At 44.1% G+C, this 12,522-nt stretch overlaps 1 protein-coding gene across 2 annotated transcripts; it reads left to right on the forward strand.

The window, feature by feature from the left end:
* The first annotated feature begins 759 nt into the window (after positions 1 to 759).
* tdrkh (tudor and KH domain containing) lies at positions 760 to 12,109 on the forward strand. 2 transcript variants are annotated; one of them, XM_071544479.1, is made up of 14 exons: positions 760 to 804; positions 3,279 to 3,439; positions 3,595 to 3,689; positions 4,488 to 4,689; positions 5,393 to 5,532; positions 5,623 to 5,995; positions 6,374 to 6,540; positions 7,353 to 7,528; positions 7,782 to 7,846; positions 8,461 to 8,612; positions 8,739 to 8,849; positions 9,333 to 9,387; positions 11,302 to 11,379; positions 11,465 to 12,109. In XM_071544479.1, the coding sequence occupies exons 2-13, from the start codon at positions 3,310 to 3,312 to the stop codon at positions 11,355 to 11,357; spliced, it is 1,722 nt and encodes a 573-aa protein (XP_071400580.1). In that variant the 5' UTR covers positions 760 to 804; positions 3,279 to 3,309; the 3' UTR covers positions 11,358 to 11,379; positions 11,465 to 12,109. The 2 variants fall into 2 exon arrangements, with proteins under 2 accessions (XP_071400580.1, XP_071400579.1); XM_071544478.1 differs by lacking the exon at positions 760 to 804 and adding an exon at positions 2,108 to 2,172 and having other exon boundaries at positions 3,279 to 3,447; positions 3,612 to 3,689.
* Positions 12,110 to 12,522: the final 413 nt, after the last annotated feature.

The following is a 12,522-nucleotide window of genomic DNA, read 5'->3' on the forward strand; positions in this document are numbered from 1 at the left end:
TATAAGTAGAAATATTGCAAATGGGAGGTATGTAAGTGGGATGCAAATGACAATTACAACACTAGGACCTATTTAGAAGAAATGTATGAAAAATATATGAATTGCTAAATGTATGAGGGCAGTAGAACATACTGAGGCAATGAAAAAAATTAATATGTACAATGTGAAAACATACCAAAAATATGACATACATACAGTATGAAAATAAATGAAAAAAATATCTTAATATATACAATACATAACAATGACAGAAGTATAGGAACATGAATAAAACAAATGTATCAAGAAGGAATAACAAATACAAACATGGGGCTTTGGCACTGATTGAGGTACCGTTTCTCTTCCGCAGCGGTCCTTTCAGCTTAGACACGATTGGATAAGAAATGGGCGAGTGTAGACCCCAACCAATCACAGCGGATACTTCACGCTCCACGCGTTATTTGTAGAAGGTGCCACCAGTCTCAAGCTAGCTAAAATTAGCACTTCTGGGTGAACTTTCAAAATAAAACTCTTACTGACGAACATATTGCATCGTTTTTTGAGTTCTACAAAGTACCAAAGTGAAAACAGAATATATTTACGGAGGAATCTGTTGAAAATGGCAATACATTGTTGTTTTTATAAATGTATTGTTCTGTTATGTACACATCTAAACTTAATTATTCTTTTATCTACAGGAGTGACAAATTCTAGGCTTTTATTTTCAAGGCAAAACCACCTAACCTCTGGTAATATTCTGGCTTTCTTTGGCAAACTTGACGCAGCTCTTGCAGGCAGCGGTCGAAAGAGAGAGACGGTCTATCTGTAAGTGTCATATTGTTTTTAATTCTACTCTTTGCTGTTCAGCTCATGAATTAGACTTTGATGACATTCAAAGACCGTATTAATTGTCACGGTTTCTATGCACCTTAATAATGTTAGCTCTTGTTAGTATTTGCTCATGTCAACCAGGACCTAGCTAACGTTAGCAGGGTTTAGCAGACAGGAGAAAGTGTGTTGGCGGTCGTTTTCACCGCTCTTAAACAGAAAAATGATATCCTGGCCATTTGGACATGATAGTTTTGGTGGCAGACAGCTGTGTGTTGACAAAATAATTAGTCCACGTGACACGCCTTGGGGGTTAACGTTAAACCCCGGCCAAGGTTAACTATCCACTAGTCCCGGCCGGTATTAAGTGGTGCCGTTTTCTTTAGTATGGAGACAACGCCAAACTCAATTGTTTATCGGGAAATGCACATGCTTGGTAGAATGTCACTCAAGACATTTTACGGATCGATAGGATCCACTTGTCAATTCAACACACCAGGCATGTAACGTTATTCTTATTGAAACGTGTTCTGCCTGGTGTGTTCGCCTGTTATTCCCACTGTCTTCCATCAAAATACATCGTGGTGGGCGGTAGCGAGCAGCATGAACCAATTATAAAACGTGAGATTGTATCGATGTAAAGTGCTGATTGGTGGATCAATTATATGCCGAATTTACCCGAAGTCCTTAACAACTCGCTGCACGTCTCATGTCATGTTTTTCGAGGTGTGTAATTTTTTCAGGAAGTAATGCCACATTAAATTAGGCGTTTTTTGAACGGAGTTCGGTGTGAAGTTCTCCTTTACAAGAGAAAACGCAACTGGGCGGGACTGCAGCCTACATTCAGTATGCAGACACGAGCTACGCCTGAATGTATCGAATGTATTTTAACAAAATTTTAGGAAATTCTGTGTAATAACGTGAATCCATCATCTCCATCAGCTGTAATCCTCTCATTGTTTTGCTCTTAAAATAATATAATAATATGGCCAGGCCTAGCCTATATGAGTTTGCATGTTCCTGCCACAGCCATACATAGGTTTAAGATGAGATATGATGGCATGCTCTCTCCACAACAGGTTTCTTGAAGACATCAAAGTACAATATGACTGACATGTTACTAGATCATGTAGTGCGTGACTGATACAGGCTATTCTGCAAGGCCGTGTTGTGAATGCTGAAACTTTCTCCCCCCCCCTTTTTCCACCTGTCTGTCAGTAGTCTTGATCTTGGATTTCTTTTAAAAAATCAGAGCCGAGATCAGAGAAGATTTGTGTCTTATTGTCACGATTCTTCCAAGATGGACGTGGGCGTCTCAAAGTCCCACGTGTTTCTCAACTACAGCCCCAGAGCCTTCTTCTCCCAGTGAGACAACGCACTCATGCATGGTGGTGTTGTGTCACCCGTTTGCTCCTCGGCGCTGCGTGGGCAGAATACACTTCGCTGTTGGCTTACCTCCAGTGCATTGTGTGTCATGGCGTGAGTCGTAGTAATCGCAGTATGATGGTAAAAAAAAAAAAAGCCTCATAAAGAATTGGGTGGAAGTATTCTGTGCTCTTGTGTTTTGTTTTCACCCTCGTAATGGAATGGCTGGAGGTCGCCCAACTCTGGTATTTATTGTATGCAGCAGCTTCCAGAGCATTTAGGTCCTGCAGTCCCGCTCAGGACCGGGGGCCACGGCAGTTTGGCTTGGTGCTTCAGAAAGAACCACAGTGCCACGCGTGTGTGTGTGTGTGTGCGTGCACTAAATGGCTAATCATTTAGGGGACTATTGTGTATGTGTGACTGTGCTTGTGCACGTTTTCTTTGCGTGCTAATAATCAACATTTTGGCAAGTGATGTAGTCTGGAGTAGTGAAAGGCTACATCATAAGAATCTTACTGCAGTGGTTCTCAAAGTGGGGTCTGGGGACCTTCAGGGGTTTCATTTACTATCATCCCAATTAGAGAATGTATAAGAATGACTATTGTAATCATAAGTTTCATTCACCACTATTATCTCCCCTATACAGTGTACAATGTAGACAGATGTACAATTCAATACTAAATCGTAACAAAATGTTCCTATATGGGTCAATGGGACAAAATCTTATGTGTGTCTATTTGGAAATCTATGATATGAAAATATTTGAGAACCCCTGATCGACTGTATTGAATTCAGGCTGGCTCATGCTTTCATTTTTGTGCTGCATGACTGTGAAGCTGTCCAGCAAGCGAACAATACACTGAGGATTGTACATGACAGTAACTCATACATTCTGATTGCAGCGAAGATCATTTTTACGTGCATATGTGTGTTTTTTTTATTTTATTTTTTTCAAGCATTAATAGAGGCCTGACTTCATGTGAAGACATTGCTGAATGGGACAGCAGGCTGCCAGCGTGAAAATAATGCGCAATATGACAAATCACGTGTAGTTTCAGGACATTTTGCTGCCAGAGGAAAGAGACTTGTTCCCTGTCTCTGTTTAGGTGGAGTCTCCCGCTGGGTGCTCAGCGTGTCATGGACGCAGTGAAGGAGGGTCACAGGAGCACCCTGAGCTCAGGAAAGATGGTGGCCCTGGCTGCAGGGCTCTCGCTCGGGGCCACAGTGGGCTACATTGTCTACCGCCATATAAGCAGCACCAACCACTGTAAGTCTATGACTTGAGGGTTAAAATGCAAAAGGCAAATGTAAAATCCATTTGTACACAAGCAAAATATGTGGATATATGACACATTGAAGATTTAGTGTAATTTATTCCCTGATTAACTTGGCTGTGAATAACATGGTCTGTTCTGCCATTAGCAGCTCAGCTGCCCAACATTGAGGAGTCCAGGATGACACTTCCCCTAGACGTGTACAGGAACATATCCAGATGCCAGGCCACGTTTTTGGATATGGTGAGTAGTGCAATACCAGATGACTACTGCACATCAGCTCAAAGTAGTGGAAGTGGTTGAGATTTGAAAATGAAGTCCATTCTGTGTATTTGTTCTCCCATAATAGGTAGCGATGCACACTTGCCCACACATCCGCTTCAACTAAAAATCTCTAAATGTCAATGAAGACACTGCATCTTTATTTGTTGTTATTTTTCTATTCATTCTGTTGGTGTGATTACTTGTTTACTTCAGTAGTGCTACTGTCTTATTCTCTCTGTTGTCTTATTCTTAGCTATATCCTGTTCTCTGCTGCTGCAAAGACCCAATTTCCCGATGGGGATCGTCAAAGTTTCATCTAATCTAATCACCATGGGGGTCAATGCTGTGTCTATGGTCCCACATTTATTTATATTTATAAAAAAATTGCTTTAGTTTTGCTTTATTTGTGCATCTTTATTTGTTGTATTGCTACTTCTAAGGCTGCATCTAGAAAGCGCTAGTGCACTTGTTGCAGACAGCCAATAGGAGTTGAGCTCCAGAGAAAGGGGAAAAAAAATACAGCAAGTGTGGGAAGCAAAATGCTCCACCTCCATGCTAGTTCTGTTTCAGCGTCGCAGCAGTGTGAGAATTTGCTTTCGCCAAGTGCTGGTGTGTGTTTTGCAGTTAGATTTGGGGAACACACACACACACACACACACTAACTGGCTGCCAAGTGCGTGACGACCAATCTTTTCATCCTGAGTCACGTCGTGTGTCCCCAGCCTAACGCTCCGCTCTCCTGCCGCCCCTCTGCCTCTCTCCTCCTCTATTTCTCAGGTGAACCAGAAGTCTGGAGCTCATGTCAGGGTGCTCTCGGAGTCCGGGGAGCCCGGGTGCCAGAGCTCCGCGTGTTTCCTGCTGCACGGCTCTCCGGAGCAGGTCCTGCTGGCCCGCTGCGTCCTGGAGAACCTGGCCACCGACTGCGAGCCGGCCACCGAGGTCTTGGAGGTCCCCCAAACCGCCTTCGGCCGGATCATAGGTAGCGTGCAACAAAAAAAGTTATTGTTAAGGATGATTGGATTCTGCCAATTTTTCTCAGAGCTTTTTGTTTTCAGCACTGGCATTGAGCTAATACTGTACAGCCTGCTGCAAATAAAACTCTTATTAGATTTTCTCCCCGGGGAACTCCTGGGATACCGTTTGCTTACCTGCTACTAGACTTAGTATGATTAATGGATTGAAGCTGCAGATAGCAGCCATTTTGTGATATTCTATATCTTTCTATCTTTTCTTATAAGTATTCAGTGTTTCCCCTAGAATTGTATTCTTGTCAGGATGGAAAGTCCTCTAAAACAACATTGAGGCCATCATGGAACACTAAAACTCTTCATTGAAAGCCAGGAAAATATTGATATTCTTGCATACTTGTGTGGAATCTGATCAAAATGTCTCATTAGAATCAGTTCAGGTTAAAGGCTTCCCATAGACAAACCAGTGTAGTGTTGATTAATTCTACAATAAATATGTAACTAATCAAACTGCATCATATCAGAGGTGGGCCACACTGACCGGGCCATATCTGGTAAGGAAAGGCCAATATGTTTGTTTATCTAACCTTTGTGTGTGTGTGTGTGTGTGTGTGTGTGTGTGTGTGTGTGTGTGTGTGTGTGTGTGTGTGTGTGTGTGTGTGTGTGTGTGTGTGTGTGTGTGTGTGTGTGTGTGTGTGTGTGTGTGTGCTGCAGGCCGTGGGGGAGAGTCTCTGAAGCTGATCACCAGGACCACCGGGGCCAGAGTGGTGTGTCCCAAGGAGAGGACGCAGGGCCTGGAGGCCAAGGGCAAAGTGACGATCACAGGGACCCGGCAGGAAGTCCGACAGGCCAAAGTGAGCGGGACACTTACTTCAACTTGACTTATTAACGTATTAATGTAATTGAGAATGAATGAATTTCCTTTTCCCGTTTTCTCTTCCCAGGAGCTGATTCTGGAGAAAGTCAGAGACGACATGACGGTGAGGAAGAAGATCTCCCAGTCCTCGGCCCTGCGCCAGAAACGCCGGCCCCAGGACCCGGAGGGCCAGAGGCCGGACATCGCGGAGCCGGAGCCGGAGCCGGAGCCGGCAGCGGGCTTGAACAACAACAACGGCCCCTGTTCTCTCAAGGCAGAGGAGAAGGGGCTCGTCCAGGCCAACGGGACCACAGGAGAACCGGCAAAGAGGCGCGACGAGGCGCAGGAGCTCAAAGCCACCGACCCAGGGAACAAGGAGGAGGAAGAGGAGGAGGATGAGGCGGAGGAGGAGGAGGAGATCGTCTCCCCAGACTCTCTCTCTGAAGTGTCCAAGTTTGAAAGTGAGTTTGCATCCTCTCCTTTCAATATTGACTCATATTTCATATTCATTGTGCACAATAGCTACAATGGATATTTACATATTTCTGTATATTTGTTACTTCTGGTGATGCAAATCCGCCTCAACCTGGAATCTGTCAGTGAAGACGCTGTATCTTTATTTCTATATTTATTTGCTGTATTCTTTTGATATACAGCAAATGATAAATGTGATTACATGTTCAATTGGCTTCAGTAATCTATTGTGTTATTCTTTATATCTCATTCTCTGTTGTTTCGACAACTCGGGGTCATGTAATCGAATCTACCACTGCTCAAATTTCCTCTGGGAGATCATATTTTCATTTTCATATCATTATTTTCTCCATGTGGTGTCCCAGTACCCAGCCCGGACCTGAGCTTCCAGCCCGACGAGCACCTAGAGGTTTATGTTTCGGCCTCGGAGAACCCGAACCACTTCTGGATCCAGATCCTAGGGGTTCGCTCGCTCCAGCTGGACAAGCTGACCGAGGAGATGAGCCGCTTCTACAACAATAGCACCCCGACTGTAAGGACAAATCCTACAATTTATTTCAGTTGTAGGGGAAACGCATAAAACAAAGGGAATATATACATGAGCAGTGATGGGTGGTAACGTTTAATTCAGTAATTACTTTTCCTAGGAATAATTACAGTAATGTAGCGAATTACTGCTTCAGTTAGGATTTCAATTAGAGCTAGACGAATATATCGTTTGCTGATATATCAGGCTGATTTCATTTATTCATTTAATTGTTGAATAATGTTTTTGTAAATTAATTCCCCTACTATTAAATTTGTGCAGTAGACAGTTTTAGTGTCCCATGATGGTCTAAATGCTTGGGGAAACATTGAATAATTTACATTTTTTGGGCATGCAAATTTAAAGATATTGAATATCGACACAAAATATCGGCTATCTGCAACTTCAGTCTAAAAATATTCACATTGGCCTTCAAAAATACATAGCGGTCAAACTCTAGTTTCAATTTCACTAATAAAATTACAGATACCCATCAAGAAAATAAGTTGTTAGTTTTGTTATCACCTCCTTCTGAATATGGTATTCAAGTGGAATCATCCCGAAACTAAACATCCTCACCCGCCAAGTAGATGAGAAATTATACAACAGTCGACTTTCTCTCATTGGAAGTATTCCCACTACTTTGATTTTCATCCAGTAAAAAGAAGGCAAGAACATCAACACTTTCAACACTGCACATGAGGCTGAGACCTGCCACAAAATCCTATTGGACTGCGTCCACTACTTGCCATTGTCTCTCTCATATTATAAATTTAAAGAAATGACAAATCTAATCCACAAAGTTGTCTGCCCCACAGGAGCAGAGGGTGGAGACCATTGTGGTGGGGGACATAGTGGCCGCTCCGTACCGAGACCACGGCACGTGGAACCGGGCCAGGGTGCTGGGAGTCCTGGGCTCCGGACTGGTGGACCTTTACTACGTGGACTTTGGGGACAACGGGGAGCTGCCCAGAGACAGCCTCCGCAGTATGAGGTGAGGGATCAGGGCTTATAAGGTGAAGGAAATGTCATGGTCATACGTTGTGAGTAAGTGATAATCCACTACATTTTAATTTCCGTTTTGCTACTCGCTATCGCCAACTGCTATAACACAATAGTGACTCAACCGATTGACAAGTGATCTCTGCATTTTTTTGTATTCTGTATTATTTTGCATTTTGCATGTGGTACTAATAAATGGCCCAGCTTAGTTATTTACAGTAGCTTTTGCTGCATTTGCATTTCAGGAGCGACTTCCTCAGTTTACCATTCCAAGCCATTGAATGCAGCTTAGCAGGAGTGAGACCAGCAGGTAAAGCTGATGTTTTCAACTTTATCGCACAGGCATATAACTAATAAGATATGTGCTATGGTCTGTGCAACACTTACCGGTTTCATATTCTAATTCAAAATAGAAAAATGGAAAATTGAGTGCATTACGCAAAACAATAATGTGAGTAAGCTGAAATACGGGTCTAATAAACTGGGGTGTTTTTCATTTCAACAGCACAGCACAGGTTTACTGGCATAGGGTACAGCAAAGTGATGTCTGGACTTGCTTCTGATTGGTCAGCGGGGCCCAGCATCCCTTTTCACAGCAGCCATCTGGATGTGGCACAGCGGCGTAAACACAGGTGCAACAAATAACATTAACGACGGTTCTATTACATTTGAGCCAGCATGCCCAATACCAGGGACCTGGCACTGGAGCACCTAAGTGGATTGGACCCATCGTTAATGTTATTAGTCACACCTGTGTTTACCCTGCTGCGACACATCAAAACGGCAAGACTAATATTTCAATCATCAAGTCAGTTATCTAAGGGGCAGCTATGTGAGAGTGTAGAATATTGCACTAAATTGTCCAGTTTTCTCTTTGATTTTGAATTTGTGAATAATCTGACCGTCCCGCTCCTGTTGGTTCAGGAGAGGTGTGGACCGAGGCGGCCCTGGATGACTTCGACAGGCTGACGTATTGTGCCGAGTGGAGACCCCTGCTGGCCAAGCTGTGCAGCTACTCCCACTCGGAGATCTCCTCCTGGCCCAGCGTCAGGCTCTACGACAACGACGAGGGCAAGGTCGGCCAGGAGTCTCCGCCCACTTCATCAGGACTGTATTTCATGTATCATTGCTTTGGTTTATTTACTCTCTCTCTCTCTCTCTCTCTCTGCTGTTTTGCTGGTTGCACATGTCGTGTACTGCAGGCAGTGGATCTGGGTGAGGAGCTCATCCGGCTGGGCCATGCTGTCGGCTGCCAGGATGTGGTGAACGGGAGGGGCGACGGAGACAACCTCGGCTGTCTGCAGAGGATGCTGGTGAGCGACTGAACGAACCGAAAGTGTCATTGGCCTTATCAGCTCTTGACAGTTACAACTAGGGCTCAACTGATGGTGCACTGAAGGAAGATACCAGTGTTTTTGGATTGAAACTACCAATGGCCAACAAAAAAATACAAATATTCAGTGTTTCCCCCCCAGAATTTATTCTTGACGGGGTGGAAAAGCTTCATTTAAATCATCATGGGAAACTAAAGCTATTGAAACCTGGGATAATGATAATAAAACATTCATGCACACTTGCGATCTGAATCTGATCAAAATGTCGCAGAAGAATCTTCCCTTGGCCAACCCTGTATTGACCAATTCTACAATGAATATGTAATTAATCACACTGCATCATATCCATCATATCAGAGGCAGATCTCACTGACTGGCTGATATCTGAATTTGAATAAAAGGCCAATATTAGCCCCATATATCAAACACATTCAGACGTCCTTATGTCTTGTCCTCCTGCAGGATGACGTGATCGGAGCATCATCAGAGCTGAGTCTCTCCTGCATCAGCTTATCAGGTGGGTTCAACACAATGTTGTTTTGTGTGCAACTCCAGCAAAATCAAAATCTCTACATGTATTACTGTTATTTTTTGGGGGGGTGGGGGCGGGATTGATTAAAGGCACTTTGCAGCAAAACGGAGAGTGGGCGTCGGCGCGGGCCTCGTCCTCGCCGTCCTCCTCCTCGCCACGTTTGCCGAGATCTCCTGAGCTCCAGCGGGCCGACGCCGACGACAGCCTCTCGTCCGGGTTCGGCCGCGGCTTCGCCCACTCCACCCCGGCCGAACCGGTTCACGTCGCCGAGTCGTCCGCGTTAAACGTCTCCGTCCCGCCGCTGCGCCTCACAGACACGCGGCTTCCCCTCTCCGACTCTTTCCGCTCCTCGTGCGTCGTCGGCGGGCTGACGGGAGATTTCGGCTCCGTGGCGATCGGCGACGACCCGGAAGGAAGCAGCTACGACGGAGACGGCGAAGCGGCCGAGTCGTCCGCGGAGAGCTCCGACTCCTACTGGACCGCAAGCATGGAGGAAGAGGGAAGCGGAGGAGTCATCAGCATATCCTCCACATCCACCCGCTCCCACACAGGCGAGGACTCGTGCCAGAGCGACGAGGATCCGCAAGACGAAGATGAAGAGGACGGTCGATGTGGCGGGAATTTTATAGACGGCAGCGTGGTTACGGTGAGTGACAGCAGCTTCCTTAGCGGGAATACTAGCAGCAGCAGCAGCGACGTTATTTACGTGGGGTTCACCGAGCCCGCCGGAGACCGCGTTCAGCCCGACGGAAGGAAGCGGGAACGACCGAAAAGGAAAAAAGGGCCGCCGCCGGAAGACGGGGCAAACGGCAACCAAAACGGAGCCGGAACAGACGAGAAAACCGAGGGTCCGGGAAATACATCGGGCGAAGACGAGACGGAAGAGGCTAGGATGCCGCAGCCGAGGAGGCCGGTCTGTTCCGAGGCAGGAGGCGACGGCGTCGAGGTGAACCCGGGAGACGAAGAGCCTCGGTCCAACTCAACACGCAGCCGAGAATCAAACGGAGAAGTGCAGCGGAAATGTGCAACCGACGCCCTTAAAGACTCGAAGGAAACGGGAAGGGAAACCGTTTTCAACTCCGACACTCGCTCGTATCCAACAGATTATGAAGGTGAATATTGAAAGAGAGCTAATTCTCACACGACGGGGGGTCATTTCTACAAGAGAGCACATGAGGAGGCACTGATATCTCTTACACCCTTTTCACGCGCATGATCCAGGAATATTGCGGTATTGGTGTACCATGCATTCATTCCAGTACTTTCTAATTTCCCACGGGTAGTGCAGGCACTCAAACACTGGAGGCTTGTAGCAACTTAGAATCAAATAACTGCTGGATAATGTTCGAACTTATCAAAATGTAATAAAATGCCTCTTTTTAAATGGGTTGAAAATGTAATAAAACCTGTAATGAATTCCTGGATAATGTAATAACACAATATCACATTATTGCATTAACCAGCACAACCTCCAGTATGTTACTGCTTTTATACAGCAGTTCGGGTTTTAATTTAATAATTTTTGGGCCTCCAACAAAGAAATTAGTTCCCCGTCGCTAAGCAATAAACATCCTTGCTTGCTTGATACTAAGTGAATAAATGAAATGTAAACAAGGCGGAGGGATACCACAGGAGTTATATAGTACAAGTTTGTATATTGTGGTTATAAGCAAACATGGAACACCTGTCTTCCAGTTACAATGTGTGGTTAGAAACATGTTTTATAATAATGTGAAGTTACATGCCTTATCTGGCAGTTATTACATTATCAGTTGCTACAAGGCTTCTGCACTGCGGTGGATGAAAATGAAAGTGGATACTTGACTCAAGCTGTTCAGATTGCTGGTAGGATAACTGCTGAATGTCTACTAACTGGAGTGTTTTCTCTTTATACTTCAGAAGTCGCCTCAATCTCAGGAAGCGTTGATGATGTTCTAGAGGATGAGCTGTTCTGAGACCAAAGACGTAAATATCAAGGTATTAAATTTTGTTTTTTTGATAAACGATATTACCAATCTGTACAAAATGAACGGTATAATGACCCCCAGCTCTCATCTTCCAGCACTGACCATCAACTCCTCAGCATCAATTCAAATCGGATGAAGTGAACATTTCCTTAGCTGGCCCAAACCCAACCACACGACTCCTCATCAAGAAGCCTTACTTACTTGACAAGTGTGCGACAGACAGTTCTTCCAGCCATATTGGTTTTGCTGTTGCTGCTCCAATACGGGATACATTCTTCCGCTTTTTGTTTTTGCCTTTCACGCTGTTCTGTTCTGCCTACCGCTGCTTTGCTTTTATGTGTTGTTACTATGCTACGTGTTCAGTTACTGAGAAAAAAAAGTGAACAGTGGAACAAAAAATAGAATGCCAGTATTATTATTGATATTTAAAGCACTGTGATATAAGTCACTGGAACCAGAGGGCGGGTGGTCTGTGGCTACTGATGTTCGGTTTCTGTTTGCTTTTTACTTTTTTTTTTTTTTTTCCAATTTGTATGTACAATAAGATTTAAAGGCCTACATATTGGGCTTCAGAAGTTACCTATGTTGTGGAAATGAAAATATATCCTTGAATGTGGTCCTCATATTTTGTTCAATAGGAAAATGTTACATATCATTAGCTAACTGACAGAAAAATTGTTGGTTTGTCTGCAGAGGTATAATAGATTGCACTTTAATAAAGGCTTTATTTTATGTCTTCAGCTTTGTGGCGTGTCTTCCACTTTGAAACACTGCATATGACACCATAATTGTATATTTCTAAATAAAAGTATGGATAATGAAGAGCACTGTTTTTGTTTAAAAGCATTGCATGCAGGGACTTAGTGGAGGGTAAACCTTTTTATTTGTGTAAGAAAGATTATCCAACTTTTTATAATGGCATAAATCTTAATCACATAAATTCATAGTATACATGTTAGCAAGCAGTAGCAAATAGATGCAAGTTACATGAATATAAAGCATAAATTGTTTGTTGGAATGATACAGGAAAGTTGCTTGTTATTATATTGTATTATATTATATTATATTATATTATAGAAATCATTCATTCATTTCCATTGCAGAGTCCAGTGTTGTTGTTTTCTGCATCAGTCGATGACCTCCATTCCACACT

The sequence above is a fragment of the Centroberyx affinis genome, unplaced genomic scaffold, assembly GCF_046629955.1.
Source record: "Centroberyx affinis isolate AG114_WGS23_722 - 3 ecotype Tasmania unplaced genomic scaffold, CSIRO-AGI_Caff_v1 ptg004591l_1, whole genome shotgun sequence".
Lineage (NCBI taxonomy): Eukaryota > Metazoa > Chordata > Actinopteri > Beryciformes > Berycidae > Centroberyx > Centroberyx affinis.